This window comes from Zootoca vivipara, chromosome 12 (genome assembly GCF_965207765.1).
Source record: "Zootoca vivipara chromosome 12, rZooViv2.hap1.1, whole genome shotgun sequence".
Classification (NCBI taxonomy): Eukaryota; Metazoa; Chordata; class Lepidosauria; order Squamata; family Lacertidae; genus Zootoca; species Zootoca vivipara.
The window spans coordinates 50,689,397-50,717,331 of NC_142595.1; the positions used below are offsets into that span (position 1 = coordinate 50,689,397).

Below are 27,935 nucleotides of genomic sequence, written 5' to 3' on the forward strand. Positions count from 1 at the left end.
GGCCCATTTCACAGACTGAGCCACAGCAACGCGTGGCAGGGCCAGCTAGGGCAAATTTGAGGACGATCAAGTAAGCGGTTGTGGAGAAAGGTTCGTTGGAACAAACATGCACCCTCTACATTTTTATATATATAGATAAACCCCAGTCCTTTGAAAAACAAACAAGAACACACACACACACGTATGTAAGAGGCAGAAAATTAAAACACGGAAAAGACCACACTGGTTGCCTTTGGCTTGGTCATTTGGGGTGGTTTGGCCAGAGATGCGAGTTTATTTAAAATGTCCATAATGCAATTTAAATTAAATTAAAAGAAAAAGAAAGTCCCATGCATGCTTAGCCAATTATGAATGAAATTAACACGGGCAAACATTGAGGCAGATTTGTTCTATCTGCAGAATTAGATTTCAACCTCAGAAAGAAAAAGAATTTCAACACACACATAGGCAAAACACACCCGTTCCCAAATTCCAGGGAGCTGTTGTTTAATCTGTGCCTCCTTCCTCTACACAGCCTTTCCTCGACCCCAAATCCCTTCCCTCCTTCAAGGAGCATCTCCCTCTTCAAGGCCCAGGGAAGAAAATAAAACTACTGTAATCTGGTTTTGAAGAGGTGGGAGGAGAAATAATCCGTAATCTTATCTCTGTGTCCACATCAAGGGCCAAGCAACATGCCACAGCTTTTTACGTCCTCGTCCACCAGCAATAAATAAAAACAGGAGATGTGGAGGGCAGAGTCATCTGGGGAGCTCGGTTCTCCGTTTCCCGCAATCTTCCACGGAAACCCTTTCCTTCTGCCCGACTCCACAAAGTCACCAAAAACCTTGGGGCTGAAAGGAGAGACAGGCTTCTACTGGACGGTCCTTCGTTTCTGACTCAGGGGTCACACCAGGAATTTGCAGGTGGCTTAAGCCCCCATGCTCCTGCCTCCTCCCTCCTCCTCTCGGCGGTTGGGGGCCAACGGCGCCCCCCCCCCCCCGCCAGCTTCACATCGTCGTCAGCTTCAGATCGTAGCTCCGCCGGGTCAGCTTCTCTGGGTCGTTGGACGCCATGAGCGAGAAGTCCTGGAAGATGTCGAGGTACGTTTCGTCTCCTGGAAGAGCGGGAAGAATCAGGGAATAATAATAATAATAATAATAATAATAATAATAATTTATTACTTATACCCAGCCAATCTGGCTGGGTTTCTCCAGCCACTCTGGGCGGCTCCCAACAGAATATTAAAAACACAACAAAAGGTCAAACATTCAAACCTTCCCTAAACAGGCCTGCCTTCAGATGTCTTCTAAAAGTCAGATAGTTGTTTATTTCCTTGACATCTGACAGGAGGGCATTCCACAGGGTGGGCGCCACCACCAAGAAGGCCCTCTGCTGGTTCCCTGCAACCTAAACATTCCCTGCAACCTAAACATTAGGAAGAACTTCCTGACAGTAAGAGCTGTTCGACAGTGGAATTTGCTGCCTAGGAGTGTGGTGGAGTCTCCTTCTTTGGAGGTCTTTAAGCAGAGGCTTGACAGGCATATGTCAAGAATGCTTTGATGGTGTTTCCTGCTCAGCAGGGGGTTGGACTGGATGGCCCTTGTGGTCTCTTCCAACTCTACGATTCTATGATTAACCTCACTTCTCACAGGGAGGGATCAGCCAGAAGGCCCTCAGAGCTGGACCTCAGTGTCCGGGCTGAACGATGGAGGTGGAGACGCTCCTTCAGGTATACTGGGCCGAGGTTGTTTAGGGCTTTAAAGGTCAGCACCAACATTTTGATTTGTGCTCAGTAACGTCCTGGGAGCCAATGTAGGTCTTTCGGGACCGGTGTTATATGGTCTCGGCACCCGCTCCCAGTCACCAGTCTAGCTGCCGCATTCTGGATTAGTTCTAGTTTCCGAGTCACCTTTAAAGGTAGCCCCACATAGAGCGCATTGCAGTAGTCCAAGCGAGAGATAACCAGAGCACGCACCACTCTGGCCAGACAGTTTGCGGGCAGGGAGGGTCTCATCCTGCGTACCAGATGGAGCTGGTAGATAGCTGCCCTGGACACAGAATTGACCTGCACCTCCATGGACAGCGGTGAGTCCAAAATGACTCCCAGGCTGCACCCCTGGTCCTTCAGGGGCACAGTTACCCCATTCAGGGAGGGATACCCCAAGGCTCATCTAGTCCAACCCCCTCCAATGCAGGAACTGCAGCTAGGAATCTGCAAGGGCCCCAGGCAGGGAGCATTGGAAATCTGTTTGCATCCTGGAAGGAAGACCCCCAGATCGCCACCTCAGCCTGCCCTGAACCACACCAGCCACTCTCTGGCATTGAAGCAGGATTTGCACCCACACCCCCAGCATCTACTGATCATGATGGTGGAAGGTCTGCCAAGGAACTAATGGATACCAAATGAAGGTGAATGGTAGCAGATTCAGGACAGGTAAAAGAAAGCGCTTCTTCACGCAGCGCTTAGTTAAACTGTGGAACTCCCTCCCACAGGATGCGGCGAATTTGCTGGACAAAATGTCCAGAGCTGGGTCTCCTCAATCTTTTCACAAGAGACAGTATTAACTTACAGCTTAAACCTTCAATTACTGTAAGTTCCCTCCTACTTAGCAGCCAGAGTTCTCTGACCAATCAGTACAGCAAAATCTGGCCAAACTGTACTTGTCGAAAAATAGAATAACAAAAGAAAATTGGCTCAGGTCTTGAAGGACAAAGGCTCCTTGGCACAGGTTGGCTAAAAAAAAAATAAAAACAGGGGACTCCCCTCACATTATAAAACTTTTTGGTTAACTTGAGCTGTTTATTGCCTTCTATAAAAAAAATAGCAGCCTGGGATAAAAACTTATTATCATATAGAATCGTCAAGTTGGAAGGGACCCCGAGGGTCATCTAGTCTGACCCCCTGGAATGCAGGAATATTTTTGCCCTACGTGGGCCTCGAACCCACGACCCTGAGATTCAGAGCCTCGTGCTCAGCTGAGCGAGCTATCTCAGTTATTTGGTTGTTTATTTTGCACCTATTACCTAAACACCGGTTTCTGGGTTAGGGTGGGGTGTTTTGCTACTTATCTGTAACATTAATTAATTTTTAGCAGTTGTTATGTCCAGGTGTGTAAACAGCAAACACCCATCGCTTGTTTGTCCACCTATTAGCCATCATTGCCAGGACGTTCCCATTTTACAGATGGAACAAATGAGGACTAAGAGAGTATGGGAAACTTATTCTGGAAGATTTTCGAGGAGATAAGAGCAAATTCTGATGTTCTGATGTGGAATTGTGCTCCCCACACACACAGGTAAGGGGAAGTGTGGGGCTGAAGACAACCCCCCTCCATCTTTCCATCTTCACATTACAGGCCTCCATAGCCTCTTACATCCAGCCCCCAAATGTGGCGAGACTTACCTGATTGGCCGAGGGCAAGCTCAGATTCACGCATCTTGGCCAATCGCAATCTTTGAAAGAGCGAAGGGGCAGGGAGAGAAAAAGAGTCACGTGACACAACAGAAAAAAATGGATTTCAGCCCTTTCTCCCCTCCCCCCCCCATTTTACTCCAATCATCTACCAGCCGCAAACCCAATTGCTCCATTTATTTCATTGATGATATATTTCGTAAAATTTATACATACCGCTTGATTGTAAAAAAACAACAACCTCAAAGTAGTTTACAAAAAGAATAAAATTACCAGTAAAAGCAATTTAAGAACAGCTATTAAAAACGTTGACAGAACAATCGAAAAGAAGCTGAAACCAGATATTGGCTGGATCTACACAGCTTTAAAAAAACACTGTGGAAAAAACGTTGTAAAAATTCACAATGGAAATGATAATCGACTTCCAATTTCAGCTCGACAGCGCCATCTGCTGCCACAGTGTTATAACACATTTATAGACCAAAAGGCCTGAGGAGAGGTCAAGATTCAAGATGGCCGACGTCCTGCCAACTTCCTCCCAGAATCCCTCTCTTCCCCCTCAACCTCTGAAGAGCTTCAGAATTCACACCCAAGAGCTCATGGGGGGGGGGATTATTTGGCACCCAAGGGAGACGGTGGCAGGCGGGGGGGGGATCTCCCTTACAAGGTGACGATATCTGCGTTGGCTGAATCTATGGCGATGCTGAGGGGATCCTTCCCTTCCCCATCGACGGCGTTCATGTTGGCCCCGCGCTTGAGGAAGAGGCAGGCCAGCCTAGGAACAGGGAAAACACATATTCCATGTTTGCACATGACAAGGATCTCTAACAGCCTCATACATAAATAGATAATTATGTGCTATCAGCAAAATCCTCTTACAATGTAAAGTTTATTCGTTCCCAGTGCCTGGAATGAATTAATTCACACCAAGCAGTTCACTGAACCAACAATACAGTGGTGCCTCGCTAGACGAATTTAAGTCGTTCCACGGGTCTTTTCTTATAATGAAAAATCCGTCTAGCGAATCCCATAGGAACGCATTAATTGAATTTCAATGCATTCCTATAGGAAACCGTGATTCGCTAGACGAATTGGTCTAGCGAGGCAACCTCTACTAGAAAAAACCTTTCATTAAGTGGAAATTTCGTTAAGCAGGGCATTCGTTAAGCGAGGCACCACTGTAGCTCAGTCGATAGAGCACAAGGGTTGTGGATTCGAGTCCCACTTTGGGTGAAAGACTGGAGGCTGGACTACATCAGGGGTGCCCAAACGTTTTTCAAAGAGGGCCAGAGTTGATGAACTGAACATGCGTGCGGGCTGACCAAAGTTGTTGAGCATTTTTTAGGATTGAAGTAAGCTTTTTAATGGATTTTACCCCAGGACATATACTGCCCCGGGGCCTGGATTAAATTGACCGGCGGGACAGAGCCCCCGAGGCAGACTTTGTACATGCCTGGACTACATAATCGTTGGGGTCCCTCCCAATTCTAGGATTCTATGAATTCCAAAATAAAAAGTCTCTGAATTACACCTGAAAGTAATTCCTATAATTTCCCTGGTGAACGGAACATGGATTAAGTTCTTTGCGCAGTGGAACAATTGGGCGACTTTAAAACCCAATGCCATTGTAAGAATGCAAGAACGGCCTTCCTGGATCAGGCCAGTGGCCCACCTAGTCCAGCAACTTCTCATCACGCTAGTCCACCACATCCCTGTGGGAAACCGGCACGCAGGATCCAAGCACTAAAGTGCTCTCTCCCCTCCTGTGGTTCTCAACGATTGGGTTCTTCCACACCTGCCTGCCTGCCATTCTGTTGCCATGGTGGAGTCATAGCTGCCAAGTACCCCGTTTTCCCCAGGAAACCCCCGTTTTTACTTACCTTATCCCGGTGGTCCCCCGTATCACTTCGTCTCCCGTTTTTCTCTGTTATTTTCCCCTGCCGGCGGCCATTTTTTTTCTTTCTAATTTGCCCTTCTATGGGCACCAAAAATGGCCGCCGCAGGCTTCAAAAGTCGCATCTACGCATGTCCGGAAGTGCATAGACGCTACTTCCGGTGTCGGCAGCGGCCATTTTAGATGGGCAGAGCGACACCGGAAGTTGCGTCGACGCACTTCCTGACATGCGTAGAAGCGACTTTCGAAGCCGGCGGCGGCCATTTTTTGTGCCCATAGAAGGGCAAAGCGACACCGGAAGTTACGTCGACGCAACTTCCGGTGTCACACGGCTGCCGGTCCCGGATTCTGCAGTCCGGGACTTGGAAGGTAAGGGTGGGGTTGACACTGGCTGCAGCGAACTGCAACATGACGACAGCCTTCCATTTCTATGTCTATAGGAAGATATACGTATAGATATATAGATCTATATATACCCGGTGTGTCCCAAGATGGTACCATGATGAAGGGGACCTCTGCCTCTACTGTCTGGCTGGTTGACGCTGGCTCCGTTTTGAAGCAGGAATTCGCAGGCCAACAGAGAATTCTGGGTAGAGAGAGAAAGAAAGGTGGTTAAGTGGGGAAATGAAGGAAGCGGGTCGGCGTTTGAGAGCGTCAAGAGTTCTGAGCCCCACACAGTCTCACCGCGGCGACGGCCTGCAGCAAAGGGGTCCGGCTTTCGTGGAGCACATTCACCCAGTTGACGTCAGCGCCGTGAGCCAGGGCGTCCGCCATGGTGGGCAGGCTTGGGGGGGCAGCGGCAGCTTGATAGAGCAAGGCTCCTGGGTGCAAGTCGTGCAGGTTGTCTGTAGCAGGCGTGGGGCTTGGAGAGGCCCCCTCCCTTGCCCCTAAAAAAAGTGGGGGGCGGCAGAGAGAATCAGTCCAGCAACAGCCACCAGCATGGATTGCTTAGGAAGCTGCCTTGTACCGAGTCAGACCACTGGCCTGTCTAACTCAGGAATGTCAACGGCTCTCCAGGATTTGATTCATTTCACAAAACGTATACACGGCCAGGAACCCGAATGCAGTTTACAAAAAGAGCTACAGCAATGAAACCAAGAGAAATTTACAATAGCACTTGGAAACACACAAATTATAATTACCTCCACTTTCCTATGCAACTGGGTAGGCCTGTCGAAACAAGGATGTTTTTAGCAGGCGCTTAGGCATCCGCTTGCTCCCAAGAGGCAGGCAGTCCCAAAGTGTCGGTAGCGCCAGGTCCACCGTTCAAAGCAGCCAAGTGGACCAAAGCAGTGGGGTAAGGAGATCTGCAGGGCCGTCTCCAGCAGGTTGGGCCCCCTGGCGCGGAGGCACGGAGATCGCTCCGGCGCCCCCGCCCTCGCAGCGCGCAGCACGGCTTCCGCGCGGCTTTGCCGCAAGTGCCCCCCCCCTGCCAGCCCGGCACCCTGCGCCACCAGGACTGTACCTAGAGCCGGGCCTGGAGATCTCATAGGTAAAGGGCTTTGTATACTGATCATAACGCCTTGGACTCAGCCCAGATTGGCAAACAGTGCAGACACCCGACTGCTGACAGGAGCGAGGACTTGCCAGGATATGAGCCCCTCTGCTCAGAGATCCACAGAGCCTAGGGCTTGCCAATTGGAAGGTCGGCGGTTCAAATCCCCACGGCGGGATGAGCTCCCGTTGCTCGGTCCCTGCTCCTGCCCACCTAGCAGTTCGAAACCATGTCAAAATGCAAGTAGATAAATAGGTACCACTCTGGCGGGAAGGTAAACGGCATTTCCGTGCGCTGCTCTGGTTCGCCAGAAGCGGCTTAGTCATGCTGGCCACATGACCTGGAAGCTGTACGCTGGCTCCCTCGGCCAGTAAAGCGAGGTGAGCACCGCAACCCCAGAGTCGGTCACGACTGGACCTAATGGTCAGGGGTCCCTTTCCCTTACCCAGTCATTTAGAAAGCCGCTGCGAGTTTTAATCTGTTCTTATTCCGTTGTCGTTGTAACTTTTCAAAATCTTACTGTTATTGGCCGTCGCTCTTATTGATCATTTTATTGCTTTGTCCTTTTTGGTAATCTGCTTTGAGGTGTTTCTTTTTTTACAACGAAGCTGCAATCCCTCCAATGCCAGGGGTTGGACTACATGGCTCTTGGGGTCCCCTTTCGACTCTACAATTCTGTGATCCTATAAGCGGTGTGTGAATTTCAGGATAAATAAATGTGCGCTTGCATTCTGGGGCTAGGACTGAACAGCACCTGGGAAGACGGGGGCTCTCATCCAGCCCAGCCCTGTTCCATGTGTGTGTCCCCCTCCTAAACTGAACTCACAAACAAACCTCCACCACCTTCGAAGTATACATGGCTTTGAGGGACACATACCCTGGTTTGAGTTGGCTCGGCTCGGAATCCTTCCTGTAGGAGTACAAAAAAGGGGACCGGTAAGAAATGGTATATTGAGGTTGAATCCTGCCAAGACAGAAGTACTATTTGTGGGGGACAGGGGGCGGGCGGGTGTGGAGGACTCCCTGGTCCTGAACGGGGTAACCGTGCCCCTGAAGGACCAGGTGCGCAGCCTGGGAGTCATTTTGGACTCACAGCTGTCCATGGAGGCGCAGGTCAATTCTGTGTCCAGGGCAGCTGTCTATCAACTCCATCTGGTACACAGGATGAGACCCTACCTGCCCGCCGACTGTCTCGCCAGGGTGGTGCATGCTCTAGTTATCTCTCGCTTGGACTACTGCAATGCGCTCCACGTGGGGCTACCTTTGAAGGTGACCCGGAAACTACAACTAATCCAGAATGCGGCAGCTAGACTGGTGACTGGGAGCGGCCGCCGAGACCACATAACACCAGTCTTGAAAGATCTACATTGGCTCCCAGTACGTTTCCGAGCACAATTCAAAGTGTTGGTGCTGACCTTTAAAGCCCTAAACAGCCTCAAAGGCCCAGTATACCTGAAGGAGCGTCTCCACCCCCATCGTTCTGCCCGGACACTGAGGTCCAGCTCCAAGGGCCTTCTGGCGGTTCCCTCGCTATGAGAAGCCAAGTTACAGGGAACCAGGCAGAGGGCCTTCTCGGTAGTGGCACCCGCCCTGTGGAACGCCCTCCCACCAGAGGTCAAAGAGAACAACAATTACCAGACCTTTAGAAGGCATCTCAAGGCAGCCCTGTTTAGGGAAGCTTTTAATGTTTGATGGATTTCTGTATTTTAACATTTTGTTGGAAGCCGCCCAGAGTGGCTGGGGGAACCCGACCAGATGGGCGGGGTATAATTATTATTATTATTATTATTATTATTATTATTATTATTATTATTATTTCCTTTCAGCATTTGGGTAAGCCAGCAGGACTAAACCGCTTCTGGTGCAACGGGACACTGTGATGGAAACCAGAGCAGCACATGGAAACGCCGTTTACCTTCCCGCCGGAGCGGTACCTATTTATCTACTTGCACTTTGACGTGCTTTCGAACTGCTAGGTTGGCAGGAGCTGGGACAGAGCAGTGGGAGCTCACCCCGTCGCGGGGATTTGAACCGCCGACCTTCTGATCGGTAATCCCAAGAGACTCCATGGTTTGGACCACAGCACCACCCACATCCCTACTTAAGGGGGTTGGACCAGGACCTGGGAGGGACCAGGGTTCAAATCCTTATTTAGCCACACGAAACTCACTGGGGGGGCTTGGGGGGGGCAGCCACTGCTGCTCTCAGCCTAACCTACCTCACTGGGTTGTTGTGGGAATGAAATAGGGAAGAGGAGAGAACCATGTACACCAGGCATCCCCAAACTGTGGCCCTCCAGATGTTTTGGCCTACAACTCTCATGATCCCTAGCTAACAGGACCAGTGGTCAGGGAAGATGGGAATTGTAGTCCAAAACATCTGGAGGGCCGACGTTTGGGGGTGCCTGATGTACACCATGGGTAGGCAAACTAAGGCTCGGGGGCCGGATCCAGCCCAATCGCCTTCTAAATCCGGCCCACGGGCAGTCCGGGAATCAGCATGTTTTTACATGAGTAGAATGTGTCCTTTTATTTAAGATGCATCTCTGGGTTATTTGTGGGGCATAGGAATTTGTCCATTTTTTTTCTTCCTCGAAATATAGTCCGGCCCCCCCACAAAGTCTTAGGGACAGTGGACCGGCCCCCTGCTGAAAAAGTATGCTGACCCCTGGTGTACACAATCACCCCCCTTTGGAGAAAAAAGTGGGTAATTCAATGCAATAAAAATAATATATATATAATATAATAATAGGGACCCAGGTGGCGCTGTGGTTAAACCACTGAGCCTAGGGCTTGCTGATCAGAAGGTCAGCGGTTCGAATCCCTGTGGCGGGGTGAGCTCCCGTTGCTCGGTCCCAGCTCCTGCCAACCTAGCAGTTCGAAAGCACGTCAAAATGCAAGTAGATAAATAGGAACCGCTACAGCGGGAAGGTAAACGGCGTTTCTGTGCACTGCTCTGGTTCGCCAGAAGCGGCTTTGTCATGCTGGCCACATGACCCGGAAGCTATACGCCGGCTCCCTCGGCCAATAATGCAAGATGAGCGCCGCAACCCCAGATTCGCCCACGACTGGACCTAATGGTCAGGGGTCCCTTTACCTTTAATATAATAATAATAATTTATTATTTATACCCTGCCCATCTGGCTTGGTTTCCCCAGCCACTCTGGGTGGCTCCCAACCAAATATTAAAAACACAATAATAAGTTTTTTTCAGAGCAGATCTATTAGAAACAGCAGACCTGGCTTAAGGCTACATTCGGACAACACTTTTGTTCAGTTTCATGTTTTAGAGGAGCTTTCGCATTGACATGAAAACCGCTTCTGGAAAACCAGCAGGACCTGGCTCCTGACTTCTGTCTCTAACCCCGCAAATCTCCCGAAAACTGACAGCTATCTTATATCCCCTGTGCTAAGGGCGGGGGGGGGGGAGGAAGAGAGCCTATCTCTCCATACCTGCGCCCCCACGGATCTGCCCCGGAGGTTTGGGTTTGGGGAACGGTTTGGGCTTCTCGAGCCCCCGGACGTCTCCGCCTCGATGCAGCCGTGCCCCGGCCTTTGGGAACTGGGTGATGAACTTCTTTTCCACGTATTTGGCCCTGATCCAGGCCTCCTTCTCCAACCTTGGGGCAAAGAAACAGAAGAAGCTTTAATTTTATTTTTTTACTTTTATAACTAATGGCAGGTACCAGAGGTGAATTTTGCACATGTTCAGAGACTTGACAATGTTCCTGCACAGAATTGACAAGTGAAGGGGGAGGAGCCAAAGTTTCCTGGTGCATGATGGGAGTGGTGCAGATCAATTGAACCTCTGGCACAGTCCTATGCAACAGCAGCAGCACCTGGAGGTGCTTCCTGGCCACCATGCTATCAACCAATGAAGCTGCACACTCCTCTTCCCTCCCCATCCCTCTTTCCTTTTGTGCCGTGTCTTCCGGATTGAGTCCGCCCCTGGAACACGGACCGCCTTATCTTTTAATACACAGGGACCGCTTAGAACTTTTTAGGTGCATTATAAAGTATTGAATAAAAAGGTAGGGAATCAAATGTGTAGACACACACACACACACAAACACAAATCTCTCTCCTTCTGTGCCTGTGTGGTGTAGTGGTTAGAGCAGTGGCTCTCGAACTTCCTTCTCTGGGCCACACTTTCAGAATAAAATTTTTGCTCGGGCCACATTGAATTGCTTTATTGATAAGAAATACCACAAATTGAATGCTCCAAGCAGTACTCGATTCATAATATAGAACACAACTACTTTATAATATAGTCACGGGATGACCAGAAAGCATAAAACAAGGCAGTTGCCTAAAAACATGAATCATTCCCAAAATATAATTAGGAACAAGCCTCTTACATAGGTACAGGGTACAAAGTCGACGAGAGGCGTGAGCTTGTTTTTTGCCAGGTAATCTCATTTATATCGGATCTCATCAACACAAGAAGCCTTTCTCTTCTTCTGTGATCTTTCTTATTTGCCAGAATGTATTTGCCCTGTACACAACAATACGTACCCTGTTTCTCCAAAAATAAGACGTAGCCATAAAATAAGCCGTAGCAGGATTTTTAAGAATTAAAGGAATATAAGCCATACCCTGAAAATAAGACATAGTGATAGGCGCAGCAGCAATGCCAGGAGGAGGAGGAAAAAAAGAAGACATCCCCTGAAAATAAGTGTGGTTTTTTGAGGAAAAATAAATATAAGACGGTGTCTTATTTTCGGAGAAACACGGTAGTGGAGAACTGCAGAAGAACAGCCAACACTCCCGAACCTCTCCTGGCCCACCAGCGTGGTGCGTCGCACACCCTTAGAGAGCCACTGGGTCACAGCAAGACCCGGGTTCAAATCCCCACTTGGCCATGGGCGGGTGTGGCCTAGAGGCAGGCGCTGCCAAACCTCAGCCTAACCTACCCCACAGGGTTGTTGTGAGGATAAAGGTGAGAATAGAAAACGACGCACACCAATTTGAGCTCCTCGGAGGCAAGGTGGGAGAGAAATGTAGATAATTCTTCTTCTTTTTAGGGGCGTTTGTAGCAGGCGGGGGCTGGGGGGGAGGAGGAGGAGGAGGAGGAGATGTGGGGTGCTTCAAGGAAGGGGACAGCCTCACCGCGAGCAGCCCGGCTGGGGACGCTTCATGTTCATCTCTTCCACCCGCGCCTCGTAAATCTGGTTGATGACACGGTTCCCCAGTTCGCACATCAACTGCAAGAGGAGGAGGGAGAGGAGAGGCCCTCAGAAGCTGCAACGTAGCCTCCCCCCCCCGGACACGCCAACCCCCCTGACCCATCTCCGTTAGGCACCGAGAGGGAACCTTTAGCCTTCCAGCTTCTGCTGGACTACAGCTCCCATCATCCCCAACCACTGGCGACCGATGGGGAGTTCAGAGCCTACCCGCCTTTACCTTGACTAGCTCAGGTTCCCAGGAGTCGAGCGTCAGCGACCGGACCTTGGAGAAATGGACGCCAAGGCTCCTAATTTGGGGACAGGGAGGGAGAGATCAGGCAAGGGGTGCTGCTGCCCCATGCAGGGCGTAGTTAAAACTGCGGAACTCCCTGCCACAGGAGGCGGCGGTGGCCAACAATCTGGAGGGCTTTAAAAGAGGACGAGGCAAATCCATGAAGGGCTATCGAATGCCGTTAGCCACGGCGGCTGGGATCAGAAATATTTTCTGAATCCCGGTTGCTGGAAGCCACAGAGGTGGGAAAGGGTCCTTGGGCTCAGATCTTGCTTGTGCGTTCCCCATAATAGTCATCTGGTCGGCCACTGTGAGAGCAGTTCTGCCTGGACACGGAGGTCCAGCGCCGAGGGCCTTCTGGCGGTTCCCTCACTGCGGGAAGCAAAGCTACAGGGAACCAGGCAGAGGGCCTTCTCGGTGGTGGCGCCCGCCCTGTGGAACGCCCTCCCACCAGAGGTCAAAGAGATAAACAACTACAGTGGAACCTCGGTTTATGAACACCTCGGTTTATGAATTTTCGGTTTATGAACGCCGCGGACCCATCTGGAACGGATTAATTCACTTTCCATTACTTTCAATGGGAAAGTTTGCTTCAGTTTATGAACGCTTCAGTTTAAGTACCCGGGGACCGTCTGGAACAGATTAATTACAGAACCAATTACACCCATGCTTCGGGTTAAGTACGCTTCAGGTTGAGTACTCTGTGGACCCATCTGGAATGGATTAATCCACTTTCCATTACTTTCAATGGGAAAGTTTGCTTCAGTTTATGAACGCTTCAGTTTATGAACAGACTTCCGGAACCAATTGTGTTCATAAACCGAGGTACCACTGTATATCTAACAATCCAGGATAGAAGCGGGAAATGGCACTGGAATAAGGGAATTTCCAGCAAAAAAAGAGAAGGTTGACAGCTGTCGCTTGGAATAAGGGAGTTTCCCGCAAAAAAGGGAGGGTTGACAGCTATGGCGGGGTACAAATAATAAATTATTATTATTATTATTATTATTATTATTATTATCATTATTATTACCCAGCAGACCCTGCTTATGTTCCTAACAGAGGGGGAAACCTTCAAGGTGGGGTGGGTGAAATGGCAGTCCCTCTCTTTGGATTATACCCAAGCCCTACCCTCTCTTCACTGGCTCCTCCCATCTATGGCAAGCACCTCCCCACACCATCACAAGCCCCACCCACTTTCCCAGTCCCTGGTGTGCAAGCCCCACCCCTTTCCTACACAAGCTCCTCCCACAATCTCAGCCCCGCCACTTCAGCCACTAACTTCTTACTAAGATATACCGTATTGGCCTGAATATAAGCCGCGCTCCCCCCCAAAAATTCCAATTTATATTCGCGACCTTACGGTATGCAGCCAGGAGCGCGGCAAAGTGGCCCTGCCCCGTGTGTAGTCCCCCATCTTCTCCCCCAAGGCGAAGAAGGGAGAAAGTGAGGAAGGGGCAAGGCCGCTGGCAGCGCAGCGCAGCTCCCCCCTTCCGCCCAGTATGCAGCGAGGAGAAGCAAGGAATGGATCGACTTACATTCCGGTATATTTTCTTTTTTTCCCCCTCCCCATCCCCTCCAATTTTAAAGGCGCGGCTTATATTCTGCTGCAGCTTATATTCGGGCCAATACGGTATTTCAAAGCCCCTCCCCTTTATCCAAGGCTCCTCCCACCTCCCTCAAGCCCCGCCTCTTAGGGCAGGAAAGGGAGCAGCAGAGAAAACCAGGAACTGGAATCCGCTCCCTCCGCCACGCCCTAGTTTGCTAGCTCACCTGTGGATGCCGGAACACTCTATGCAAAGCGTGATGCCCAGGTTGATGCTCGCCCATTCGGGCGCTGGCTCCCGGCAGTCGCAACACTGGGCATTGCCCTCCAGTCTCTGTACCTGGTCTATGACATGCTTGTCTACCCCGACCCGCAGCTTCCGGCTGGAGGGGGACTGCAGGTTTGCGGCAGAAAGTGAGGCCGTCCGCTCCAGGAGCTGCAGAGGAGTGGAACCAAAAAGGTTTGCATGTATTTCCACCCCCCACCCCACCCCTTTCCCAAGTTCAGAAATGGGCATCAGGGCGCGAGAATCTCAATCCTCATTTTGAAACGGCAGCCACAAGAAAACCAAGTCGCTAGTCCTCAATACAGGCTGGGAAGGCAATGACTGTGTAAGCCTTAGGAAGTGCAGGGTGGAAGAAGATTTAAAAGATATTTGAAAAGATATTGCAATATTTAGAAAAGTATTTCTTTTGTGAAGATTATATAGGCTATAAGTGTTAAAATAAGGTTTTGAAGTAGTGTTAGCAAATGTAGAATCTAAAGATTTGGTTAATAGATTATGGAATATTTAAATTAAGATTTGGTTTTTAAATGATGGAGAATAAACTGCTAAAAATGTATTATAATGAAATTCAGAAAGAAGGGAACGAGGGAAGTCATTTGAGATGTGAAAGAAAATAAGATTTATATAAGAAATATTTTCATGTATTTTTGTTTTTTATTAGTTTGTTTGTTGTATTTTGTTCATTTTGTTTGTTAGAAATGTTTTTTGTTTGTTGTTGTTTCTTATAAAATGAATAACAATTTATATATATATATATAAAAAGGAAGTGCAGAGTGCAAGAAAGTTTCCAAGAGATGGAGTGGCAATACGGTAAGCAGAGTTCTGCAATGTAAACAGGAGATATATATATATATATATATACACACACACACACACAGTGGTGCCTCGACTTATGAATTTAATCCGCTCCGAAGGCACCTTCGTAAGTCGAAAAGCGCCATTGGAAACGCGATTTCCCATAGGAATGCATTGGAAACGGAAAAAATCGTAAGTCGAAGCAACCCCATCTAAAAATTTGTAAGTTGAAAAAGCCCTATCTAAAACCGCCGCGGGTTTTTCCCGGATGTCGAGACATTCGTAAGCGTGCGGCCATTACCCCCATTCGTAAGTCGAAAAATTCAGTTGTCGAGTCATTCGTAAGTCGAGGATCCACTGTGTGTGTGTGTGTCTGTCTGTCTGTCTGTCTGTCTGTCTATCTATCTATCTATCTATCTATCTATCTATCTATCTATCTATCTATCTATCTATCTCCTTGGTCAGGACCTCCCCAGAGAGCCACCTGCAACAATATTTGGATATAGACAATATTTGGTCAAGAATTTATAACCTTAGTAAAAAAAAAAGTGACAAAAATAAAAATCTGCAAAAATGAGAGAAGTTTTAAAAAGGTAAAGGACCCCTGGGTGGTTAAGTCCAGTCAAAGACGACTATGGGGTTGTGACGCTCATCTCGCTTTCAGGCCGAGGGAGCCAGCGTTTGTCCACAGCTTTCCGGGTCATGTTGCCGGCATGACTGAACTTCTACTGGCACACGGAGCGCCATGACAAGTGCCAGAGCGCATGGAAAAAGCCTCTCTCGGTATGCCCCACAGAGGACATTAAGGTCCACAAATAATAACATACTGGAGATCCCGAGTCACAAGGTGGTTAGACTGGCCTCGACCAGGACCAGGGCCTTCTCAGTACTAGCCCCGACCTGGTGGAACGCTCTCTCTCAGGAGACTAGGGCCCAGCGGGAGTTGTCATCTATTCGTAGGGCCTGCAAGACAGAGCTGTTCCGCTTGGCCTTTGGACTGACTCAGTCTGACCCCGGTGTTACCCTCCCCTAAGGTTTTATCCTACAGGTATTTAATTTTTAATTTTTTAATTTTTTTAAATATATTTATTGAAAATTTTTAGACACACACACACATACAAAAATACAGAACCCCCCAAAAAACAGAAAAAACAAAAAAATACAAAAAACAAGAAGAAAAAAAATACAAAATACAGAAATATCAAAGACTAAAATTCTAACTTAAATCTTTACCCTTTAGACTCCCCCGACTACCCCCACCTAGGGTCCCTATTACAATATTATTTAGGCAGTATTCATTATAATTTTGCTTACCTTGAATATTATTCTCTCAATCCTTTATTCTTATTTTCATCTCTTCTTACAAATAATACAATCACCTTTAATCTAATATTTCATACCAAATATTTCTAATTCCCATTATTCATTCTATAAATCTTTTCCCCTCTGCCTATAAATTTTTTATTAACAACGAATCATCATTCTAATATTAACTCTTGTATCAAATATATTTCAAAACATAATAGCATAACTCCCCCCCCCTTCCCCCAGATCTAGGTTTTCCAGAAGTTTACAGCGAGATCCATATAACATACCAATATAGGGCCACTCCATTCCGTCCATCTCTTTCGACATTTATAATCTATTAACCCACTCCCACCCTTTCCCATAGCTTCCACAGAACACTTTCCCCCCACTTCTTCAGTTTCCCACATGCACCTTTATTCCTGTCTTCCCAGAGCATGCCCTGTCCTCCCCCTCTCACTGGGAGGGCCAGAGCCCACCCTGGTTCATTTTGGAGGAGTTCTTGAGACCAGTCTTTTTTCTGTTCCACATCTCCCACTTGTGGAACATTCTTCCATCCTTCTTCTTCCTCTTCCTGTTGTGCCAATTCTCCATACGTTGTACAAATGTCCAGTGTTGATGCTTCCTTTTTCACCTCAACGTCCGATTTTTCAACCTCAACGCCAGTTCTTCTTTCCGTGCAGCTTTCTCCATTCACCTCTCTTAATTGTTTATTATATCCCCATGATGAGACACATTCCCGCAACAAAGTGGTATACGAGTTCAGTCCCTTTTTAATTTCGCGGATCTCTGCAAATATCTTATGCCAGGGCTGATCTTTTGCAGCTGCTGAATCCGAGGCCATCTTATCTATTCTAGTCCCGTGGGAAACCCACCAGTTGCACTGCAGGAAATGGCGGAGGGCTTATTCCGAAACATTATAAACCATTTTGTTGCCCAATCTGGTTACTTTGTTCTTTAATTTCCTTTCAATAGCCTCACTTTTAATTTTTTTCAGTTCAAGTTATTTCCCAGTCTAAGTATCCTTTCTTTTAATTTCTTTTCACCATATTCCACTTCTTCTTTTCTTTTAACAGTTCCACCCCTCAAAGTCCGCTAGATCTGGTTCCCTGGGGGGACTTCTTTTTAGCCAGTTGCTAATAACTTAGATACTTCGTTTCACCTTCCCAGTAAGGGATCGGTTACTGCATCACCGTCTGTCAAAGGGGGGTAATCGACTCCCTTTTTAAATCACCCCCTGCAGCCAATTCTTAAATTTTTTTCCAGTATTTTTCCAGCTTTTTGCTGACAGGTTTAAAATATGAAGTCCTTACTTGAGAAGAAGGAAGAAATCCACCGCTTTCCGCTTCCGGCACGTAGCTTCACTTCGCGAGGGTAACAGTTTCGCTCAGGATGGCCCCCGCGACTTCCACTCAGGCTCTCTCCGGGGCTTTAAAGCTTGCCGGGGAGCTGAGGAATCGCGTTTTTGGGGCGCCGCTGAGCCTATTCGTCCCCCGGAAACTCAACCGGGGACTCTTTTGGGGCGGTGGGGCGCTATCCCACCTTCCCCCCCCCTCGCGAAGCCGGGCTGCCTCGGAGCTCAAGGCAAACCCCGCCGGTTCCAGCGCTTGCGGTGGCCGGAAGTCTTATCCTACAGGTATTTAAATGAGGTTCCATTTGTAGATTCCTAATTTTAAAATTGTATTTAATTAATCTGCATTTTAATTGAATTATTTCTTTTATGCTTGCTTTGATATTCTTGTTGTTAGCCGCCCTGAGCCTGGTCTTGACTGGGAAGGGCGGGGTATAAATAAAATTATTATTATTATTATTATTATTATTATTATTATTATTATTATTATTATTATATTCCCAGCTCACCAGAGCCTGGGAAGTGGCATCTATCAATAAAGCCACAAATCTAATAAGAGAAGGTCAGGCTGGCAAATGGGAAAATGGAACTTGTTTATCTTCCACTGGAGCAGCAAACATATAAAACTGAAAGTTGGTTGTTGGAAGACATATAGAGGCATCAAAAATTTCCTTTCCCATGTATGGCAGACTCTGCACAAAAGTTCTGTATTGTGGCATATTTTAGCACACTTCCATAGGCTGCCTTCATCGCATTTATATTCAACACACCAATATTCAGTTGCCAAAACTATTATTATAAGCACAAATAATTTATGCAGCACTAGTTGCTTATGTAACACACACACACAAATTATGCACCCATTAATTCCTATGCAAATTGCCCCCCGGTGAGCTTTATTTTCTAGGCGTTGCAGAAAATGGGGCTCGGCTGCAGGTGGGAAGCCTCGCCTCCGGCCCAAAGCTCCTGTGTGGCCGACACAGCGCAGCTGGGAGATTCCGACCTGGGTGGACCCACAAGCTTTGCATGCAGGATTCCCAGGTTTGATTCACAACTCCTGCTCAGAGGATCTCAGCCATCAGGGGACAAGGAGAGGCCAACACCTCTCTTGGCCTGAGATGGTGGAGAGCTTGGTATTTAAAGAACCTCTTAATGAGGGTTAAAGAGGAGAGCGCAAAATATGGTTTGAAGCTCAACATAAAAAAAAAAACAAGATCATGGCCACTGGTCCCATCACCTCCTGGCAAATAGAAGGGGAGGAAATGGAGGCAGTGAGAGATTTTACTTTCTTGGGCTCCATGATCACTGCGGATGGTGACAGCAGTCACGAAATTAAAAGACGCCTGCTTCTTGGGAGAAAAGCAATGACAAACCTAGACAGCATCTTAAAAAGCAGAGACATCACCTTGCCGACAAAGGTCCGTATAGTTAAAGCTACTGTATAGTTTTCCCAGTAGTGATGTATGGAAGTGAGAGCTGGACCATAAAGAAGGCTGATCGCCGAAGAATGGATGCTTTTGAATTATGGTGCTGGAGGAGACTCTTGAGAGTCCCATGGACTGCAAGAAGATCAAACCTATCCTTTCTTAAGGAAATCAGCCCTGAGTGCTCACTGGAAGGACAGATCGTGAAGCTGAGGCTCCAATACTTTGGCCACCTCATGAGAAGAGAAGACTCAGGGGTCCCTTTACCTTTACCTCAATTACAGGGAAGTCAAGCTAAAAGCAATAAGCAAACAGTTGCGGGTGTCTTCTGCCTAGGGTGACGGTGGGGACAGGAATACTGTAGATTTGCTCCCTCTTCTGGTGTTCGGCAAACCCCTACCTGCCCCCGGGGTTCCAGGTGCTCTTCATTGTAAGCAGACGCGATGCTGTTTTGAACGGCACACACCCAAGCTTGCTGGTGCCTCTCCGAATCTGCTTGGAGGAAGCAGCTCCTGTCAGGGAAAGCGGAAGGGTAGCAAAGGGTCAAAGAGGGAAAACGCAGAAACACAGAACTGAAGAGTTGGAAGGGACCTCTAAGGGTCATCTAGCCCAACCCTCCCCAAAGAGGCAGGGATCGCTGCTAAATAATCCCCGACAGGTGGTCATCCAACCTCTGTTGAAAAACCTCCAAGGACGGAAAGTGAATTCTGAGGGAGTCATAGAATCATAGAATCATAGAGTTGGAAGAGACCACAAGGGCCATCCAGTCCAACCCCCTGCCAAGCAGGAAACACCATCAAAGCATTCTTGACATATGCCTGTCAAGCCTCTGCTTAAAGACCTCCAAAGAAGGAGACTCCACCACACTCCTTGGTAGAAAATTCCACTGCTGAACAGCTCTTACTGTCAGGAAGTTCTTCCTAATGTTTAGGTGGAATCTTCTTTCTTGTAGTTTGAATCCATTGCTCCGTGTCCGCTTCTCTGGAGCAGCAGAAAACAACCTTTCTCCCTCCTCTATATGACATGTCCTTTTATATATTTGAACATGGCTATCATATCACCCCTTAACCTTCTCTTCTCCAGGCTAAACATACCCAGCTCCCTAAGCCGTTCCTCATAAGGCATCGTTTCCAGGCCTTTGACCATTTTGGTTGCCGTTCCACTCATCTGACTTCATCCTAATCTTTAGTCACCATCTCCTTCATTTTCCTCTGAATCCACTGGTCCTGCCCTCCAGAGCAGCTGAAAACAGGCTTGCTCCATTTTTGTTTTCTGATTTGAAAATGGCTGCCTCTCAGTTCCCTCTTCTCCTGGCTAAGCTCTTCCAATGCTGGGTTTCCAGGCCCACTTTATAGTCTTGGTTGTCCTCCTCGGCACACCTTCCAGCTTGCGAATATCCTTCTTTCCGAGCACAATTCAAAGTGTAGGTGCTCACCTTGAAAGCCCTAAACAGCCTCAAAGGCCCAGTAGACCTGAAGGAGCGTCTCCACCCCCATCGTTCAGCCCAGACACGGAGGTCCAGCTCCGAGGGCCTTCAGGCGGTTCCTTCATTGCGAGAAGTGAGGTTGCAGGGAACCAGGCAGAGGGCCTTCTCGGTGATGGCACCCTCCCATCAGATGTCAAGGAAATAATCAACTACAGTGGAACCTTGGGTTGCGGACGTAATCCCTAAACAGGCCTGCCTTCAGCAGATGTCTTCTAAAAGTCAGACAGTTGTTTATTTCCTTGACATCTGACGGGAGGGCGCCACCACCGAGAAGGCCCTCTGCCTGGTTCCCTGTAACTTGGCTTCTTGCAGAAGGCCCTCGGTGCTGGACCTCAGGGTCCGGGCAGAACGATGGGGGTGGAGACGCCCCTTCAGGTATACTGGGCTGAGGCCGTTTAGGGCTTTCAAGGTCAACACCAACACTTTGAATTTTGCTTGGAAATGTACTGGGAGACAATGTGGGTCTTTCAAGACCGGTGTTATATGGTCTCAGCAGCCGCTCCCAGTCACCGGTCTAGCACACACACACACACACACACACACACACACTTGAGGGTCTAACAGGGAAGAGAAAACTCACTTGGTGGGAGACACCACCTCGAAGCAGAAACGACGTTCGTGGTCCGGGCAAGGCTTGACCGTGCACAAGCGAAGGTCCTCCACAACCACCGTCAGGACATCCTGGGCTCGGGAAGGAAAAGGGCAGGATTTAGGCCTGGCACAAACAGCCCCCTGCCTCTCCCTCTTCAGATGCCACCCTCATTCTTTCCATCCATGCCTTGCTCTCATCCCCGACATTAACCCATCTGAACTCTCCTCCACCCCACAGATAGAATTAATCTTACACACACACCCTCATGGATTAGCAGATAAATCTGCCAAACCTGTTAAGGCTCCTAATTCTTCTTCTTTTTTCCCCTCTCTCTCATCAGGCTCCTAATTCTTCATTCAACAAAGCAAGTTGAAGGCGGAGGGGAACATGTTTTGTCGGTAGTTTGGGTGCAAGTGAGCTTTGCAGAAGGCAGGGTTGAAAAGCAAAGAACTGATTTCTCGTCTCTTCACATCAGCCCAGGGCTGCACTGCCAATTCCTGGGAAGCCTTTAATCTTCATGATTTTGGATCGCCAGCTTTCAAGGGGTTGGCAAACGACCCTTCTTGAAAAGGAATCTCATAAACTGAAAGTATTCAGAGGGCACAGCTCGAATGAGCATTTTTTCCTTACGTGTGGCATAATTTTATTTCTTATACAAATGTCGAGGCATGGGGTCACTCGGCGGCGCCAGTAAATGGAAACGCACGGCCCATTTAGGACTACATAGAACCCTTATTCTCAACAATAACCGAACTCGCAGATGGATAATGCTTTTCATCCCAGAAATATTTGTAAAGGGAATCTTCGCATGGGTTAATAATGTGTGATCCCTTTGGAACTGTGCTGTTGTCTTTGTAATTTTGTCCTTCGGAGCTGTGACGCTTTATATTTGAAATTCTTTGTTTTCTTACTTTTTGTTGCTAACAAATCAATAAAATTAAAAGAAGAAGAAGAGCGGTTTGCATGGGGACAGAGGGAGGGACATCCATATTCCCAGACTATCCCTGGGCCGTTGACTTACTAGCTGACTTCTCTTATCTCTTTCATGTTTAGTAAAAAAGGTAAAGGTAAAGGGACCCTTGACCATTAGGTCCAGTTGCAGACGACTCTGGGGTTGCGGCGCTCATCTCGCTTTACTGGCCGAGGGAGCCGACGTACAGCTTCCAGGTCATGTGGCCAGCATGACAAAGCCGCTTCTGGCGAAACAGAGCAGCACACGGAAACACCATTTACCTTCCCGCCAGAGTGGTACCTATTTATCTACTTGCACTTTGATGTGCTTTAGAACTGCTAGGTTGGCAGGAGCTGGGACTGAGCAACGGGAGCTCACCCCGTCATGGGGATTCGAACCGCCGACCTTCTGATCAGCTCAGTGGTTTAACCCACAGCGCCACCAATGTCCCTTATGTTTAGACTGATACTCTAATGTCTAATACACTTTTAAAGCCATCCAAGTTGTAGGCAATAACTGCCTCCTGTGGCAGAGAGTTCCATAGCTTAACTACGCACCATGTGAATGTTTTATTTTATCTGTCCTAAATCTTCCAACATCCAGCTTCATGGAGTGTCCCTGAGTTCTTGTGTTTGACAGAGGGGAAAAAAAGCTTTTCTCTATCCCCCTTTTGCCAACTTCAGTCGTACCGCCTCTTACCTGCCTTTTCTCTAAACTAAAAATTCCCAAAACCATTTCTTCCTAGGAGAGTTGCTCTCCCCTCGCCCTTGATCTTTTCAGTGACCCTTTATTGAATCTCTCTCCTCTCCCCCCCCCCAACAATATATTTTTTGGAGGCAAGGCAACCACTTTGCATACCAAAAAGCTCCAACAGCTCACCAGCCTGAATTTCAACAAATTAGGAAAAAAGAGGCAGGTGGAATCTTGCAAGCCTTATGCCCTTTGCTTGCTCTAAAGTTTTTGCCCCTTCCTGTCACACCGACACTCCCCCCCCCAAAAAAAAAATTCACACGCATCTCAAAGGCTCACAAATAAATCCATTTCCTATTCCTCACCTTGGCCTTCTTCTGATACACCAGCTGGTTGCTCTGAATGGAAAACCAGCGCCTGCAATTAGAAAATATAAATAATATATATACATAATGAAGGAGCACAAGGCAGCCCTATAGATGTTCTGGACTATGGGTCCGAGAAAGGGTGTTCCATTAGGGTGTTGAGTTTTTCATTTTTTCTCTCAAAAATTATTTCCTGTAGCACAAATGGATGAACTTTTGCCTATTAATGACTAAAATGAGGTATATTCCATTGAAATATTTAAAAAAAGGTTACGCACAAACCGTTTTTAATTTTTTTTGTATGCTGTTTTACCATTTCATAAAATTAACAATTCTATATTTCATAAAATTAACAATTCTATATATAACAATTCTCCGAGGTCTAGTCAGTTTCACTTCTAAGGAAAACAACAGTGGCTTCGAGCAATAAAGATTCGGCAGCAATATTTTCAAGGAAAACAAGGCGTTCTTGAATCAGGGGTGGGTCTTGCTCGGCGGGGGCGGGCGGGCGGTAACCTGTGCTTTTATTTCCAAAGCCTGAAAGCACAGGTGTGTCCTGACCCTTGCAAATACTTTCAGAAAAATGAGACGCTGCAGAAACTGCTCCAGGTATTGGCACGGAAGGAGGAGGGAGATTATACGCCTTGGGCACTAACCAATAGGTGCTGATCCTGCACTCAGATAACGTGCATCGATAGCACCACAGACAGTCACGTTGCTGGGGGGGGGCGGTTATTGCTTGGAGGGCTGTGAAGATTTGCAAATCCAGTTTGGCCACAGGCCACTGGGTTAGCGGGGGAGGGAAGGGATGGCGGCGGAACGTGTGTGACAGGAGCAGTTGGCAACTCAGGCCGCATCCAGCTCATGAGGAATGTAAGGAGAGCCTCGCAGGTGGACAGAGTCCAACTCTGCTTGCAATTTCCAGCAATCTAACTCGGTTAGAATACAGCAACGCATTACAGTGGAACCTCGGTTTATGAACACCTTGGTTCATGAATTTTCGGTTTACGAATGCTGCGGACCCGTCTGGAACGGATTAATTAACTTTCCATTACTTTCAATGGGAAAGTTCGCTTCAGTTTATGAACGCTTCAGTATATGAACAGACTTCCGGAACCAATTGTGTTCATAAACCGAGGTACCACCGTATATGTAGGGCTGCCCCAGAAGGTGGTTTGGAAATGGCAGCTGGCGCAGAATTCAAAGGCCAGGTTGCTCATCAGAGCAAGGTGGTTCGAGTATTAGAACGACTGCAACGGCTACCAATTAGTTTCCAGGCTCAAAGTGCTGGCTTTTGACCTATAAAGCCTGAAATGGCTCAGGACCCCAATACCTCAAGGGCCAGCTCTCTGCTTATGAACCGTCCCAGACCCTGCAATTGCCCCCTTCTTCTTGTCCAGAAGATGGCAAAACGAGAACGGGGCCTTTTTAGTGATGGCTCCCCGCCTGTGGATTGCTGAAGTGGTGGCTGGACGATGCTGCTCCCGGCAACGCTAAGACCGCCAGGTGCTTTTAGCTGAAATGGCATCTAGGATTTTCTTAACTGGCTTTAGGCGTTTTAAACTGCGGTCGTTTTTAAACCTGTTTTAGAATGCTTTCGATTGTAAACTGTGTTACCTCTGTGCCGCCCCGAGCTCTTTGTGCAGCAGGAGGAGTTGGAGATAAGCTCAAAAAACTGTGCCCTCAAACCTCACCCGTCCTGCTAGAGGGGGTGGCAACATAGCTGCCAAGTACCCCGTTTTCCCCGGGAAACCCCCGTTTTTACTTACCTTTTCCCGGTGGTCCCCCGTATCACTTCGTCTCCCGTTTTTCTCCGTTATTTTCTCCTGCCGGCGGCCATTTTTTTCCTGATTTGCCCTTCTATGGGCACCAAAAATGGCCACCACCGGCTTCAAATGTCGCATCTACGCATGTCCGGAAGTGCGTAACGCGACTTCCGGTGCCGGCGGCGGCCATTTTTGGTGCCCATAGATGGACAGAGCGACACCGGAAGTTGCGTTGACGCACTTCCTGACATGCGTAGAAGCGACTTTCGAAGCCGCCGGCGGCCATTTTTGCTGCCCGACGCAACTTCCGGTGTCACACGGCTGCCGGTCCCGGATTCTGCAGTCCGGGACTTGGAAGGTAAGGGTGGCAAACAGGAGCACCCAGAGCTGGGTGCAGAAGACGGGGAGCCCTGCTCACCTGCTCCAGGTCTTGAAGGCATTGCTGGCTCGCTTGTACAGGTAGCCTTCCATCACCACCCCTCCGGGCTCCGTACGGACCTCGGGAACAACGTCGTCCTGGGACAGGTCCTAGGAAAGAGTGGGGGGGGGCAGACCCACCTTATTACAGAAAGAAAAGATGCCCAAAGGCAAAGCCCACCCACATGTTCAGACTCCTCCCACCCAAGCCCCACCCTGTGCTGTTCCGCCCACCGTCACAAGCTCCACCCCTTCGCCCGCAAGCTCCGCCCACACTCCAGGCCTCAGGCACTCCCCTGCCAAGCCCAGCCAACTGCATTTCAAAACCCCTCGCCGCCTTCCAATACTCCTCCCAGCTGTCCCAAGCCACGCCCCTTAGAACTTCCCCACACGGAAGCTCCGCCTCCCCAAGGCTCCTTCCCTCCCAGGCATACCTGCCAAGTTGCTGTCGGAGAAATAAGGGACCAGGCCGAAAGTAGCAGACCGGAAGTAGTGCTGCCGCCATTTTGGAACTGGGCGGAGCATGCTCAGAAGTGACTTTTGATGCTGCTTTGCCCAGTTCCAAAATGGCCGCCGTGCCAGAAGTCGCACTGCAGCCATTTTTGGAACTGGGCAGAGCAGCATCAAAAGTTGCTTCTGAGCATGCTCCGCCCAGTTCCAAAATGGCCACCGCGCCAGAATAAACCGGGGAAAAACAAAAAAATCCGTTTTTTCAGCTAGGAACAGCTGGAAAAACGGGGATTTCCCGGGGAATACAGGAGACTTGGCAGCTATGCTCCCAAATCAGCTCCCGTAAGGCAAAACTGGGGCAGCCCCCCCCCCCAGTGCTCAAACCTTCTGCTTGATGACGGTGTGCCTCTGCTCCATGTCCCTCTTTTCTCGGGCAGACTCCAGGACCAACTGATCGAGCTGGAGGAAGAGAGGGAGGGGAAATGAGGCCGGACGCCTGGGTCCCTTTCTCTGAAAGGCACACGAAAGTTTGCCTGGCATTTCTGCACACACACACACACCCCTCCAGCACACTGGACTGGGGAGGGAGGCCCATTCTAGCCGAAACCACAGATCTGGGGGGGTTACCCTGCAATAGAGCATGTGGAGAGAGGTGGAGAGAGATTTGAACTCGGAAAAAGCACAACTGGGGGGGAAACAGATTTGAAATGAGTTTAAGGGAGGAGGATGGAAAGGCGAAAGGATGATGGGAGTCGTCAAGACGGCCCAAGATCACCGGTTTGCCAATCTCCACATGTACTACAACTCCCATCATCCTGAGTCGGCTCAGCCGATTGCCCTGGATGATGGGAGTTGCAGTACAACGGCGCCAGGCAACCCAAGGTCAAAGGACGCTGGCTCATAGCAGCCTTCGCCAGCCTGGCGCCCTCCAGGTGTCAGGGCTGCACTGGAGCATGGGACTTGTAGTCCAACATCGAGCCAAGGCTGCAACAGCCTTCCGGAGGGAAGGAGCAACACCTGAAATAATCCACAGGGTGCCTGCGGGAGTCACTTGCCATTAACCCTTAAAGCAGCACCGCCGGCCATGTCAAGGCCCTAGTCCTCATTATGGCTTGGAGAACCCAGAATCAGAAACACCCACCCCACCCCCCGAATGCAACATTTTCTTCTCCACCAACCTCCTAATCGTTTCCACCCGCCTCCAAGTTTTCCCTCTCGCTGATCTTGCACTCTGCAAAGAATCTCCTCTCGGCCAAGCTGCCTACCTCGAAAAGCCAGAAGGTTGCTGCGTCTCGGCAGCCGGCATGGAGGCTGAATTCCTGCATCCTGTTTTTATCTCCAATTCTTCTCTTCTTTGCTGACAGGGCTGGTTCCCCAGCCTCCTCCCCCCCCCCCCACCGCCCAAGCCAGCTTCCTCCCTCTCCCTCTAGCAGTTGCCAGGGGCCAGGCAGGAAAAGATCATAGCGAGAAGTTTGCTGGATAAGGGCAGCAGCCCACTAGCCCAGCATCCTCTTCTCACAGCCAGACAGATGGCCCCAGAAGGAAACCTGCAAGCAGGATTCGAACTCAAGAGCAATTCTCCTGCCCTGCGGTTTCCAGCAAATTGCACCCAGAAGCTTCCAATGCTTCTGACGGTGGCGACAGAGCACAGACATTGCTCTCGCTCCTCCTCCTCCGTGAATTTATCCAATCCCTCTTTTTAAAGCCATCCAGATTGGCCACCACTGCCTCCTGTGGCAGGGAGTTCCGCAGTTTAACAAGGTATCTGTCCTAAATCTTCCAACACTCAGCTTTGCCGGTTTGTCCTTGAGTTCCCGTGTTGTGAGAGAGGAAGGAGAACGTATCTCTTTCCTGCCCACCCATCTCCCCGCTGCTTTCTCCACTCCCCTCGAACCCTGCTCCCTCCCTGGACTCCCCTGGGTGCTCACCTGAGCCGCCAGGTCCTTCCGATACTGCTCCAGCCGCTTCGCCGTCTGGAACCCCTGCTCCAGGTAGAACGACTGAGCCTCCATGAACGCCAACATCTGGAAAAACAGGAAGCAGCTGCTTAAGTTACGAGCGTTCGTACCCAGCTCTTGGGCTGAAAGTACTATAAGGTAAAGGTAAAGGGACCCCTGACCATTAGGTCCAGTCGTGACCGACTCTGGGGTTGCGCGCTCATCTCGCGTTATTGGCCCAGGGAGCCGGCGTATAGCTTCCAGGTCATGTGGCCAGCATGACAAAGCTGCTTCTGGCAAACCAGAGCAGCACATGGAAACGCCGTTTACCTTCCCA

At 49.0% G+C, this 27,935-nt stretch overlaps 1 protein-coding gene across 4 annotated transcripts in view; it reads right to left on the minus strand.

The window, feature by feature from the left end:
• Positions 1–237: 237 nt before the first annotated feature.
• ACAP1 (ArfGAP with coiled-coil, ankyrin repeat and PH domains 1) overlaps positions 238–27,935 on the minus strand; it is a 42,494-nt gene continuing 14,796 nt past the window's right edge. For 3 of the 4 annotated variants that reach the window (XM_088655591.1, XM_088655593.1, XM_088655594.1), the window contains exons 8-23: positions 27,590–27,685; positions 26,046–26,120; positions 25,213–25,322; positions 23,029–23,080; positions 21,010–21,110; positions 19,344–19,455; positions 14,010–14,218; positions 12,183–12,252; positions 11,889–11,983; positions 10,233–10,399; positions 7,658–7,690; positions 5,970–6,172; positions 5,762–5,871; positions 4,056–4,166; positions 3,383–3,432; positions 238–1,093 (exon numbers count right to left, since the gene is read on the minus strand). In XM_088655591.1, coding sequence (XP_088511717.1) covers positions 987–1,093; positions 3,383–3,432; positions 4,056–4,166; positions 5,762–5,871; positions 5,970–6,172; positions 7,658–7,690; positions 10,233–10,399; positions 11,889–11,983; positions 12,183–12,252; positions 14,010–14,218; positions 19,344–19,455; positions 21,010–21,110; positions 23,029–23,080; positions 25,213–25,322; positions 26,046–26,120; positions 27,590–27,685 — 1,701 coding nt within the window. In that variant the 3' untranslated portion in view covers positions 238–986. The remainder of the gene's footprint in view (positions 1,094–3,382; positions 3,433–4,055; positions 4,167–5,761; positions 5,872–5,969; positions 6,173–7,657; positions 7,691–10,232; positions 10,400–11,888; positions 11,984–12,182; positions 12,253–14,009; positions 14,219–19,343; positions 19,456–21,009; positions 21,111–23,028; positions 23,081–25,212; positions 25,323–26,045; positions 26,121–27,589; positions 27,686–27,935) is intronic. The other variant, XM_088655592.1, reaches the window with a different exon arrangement.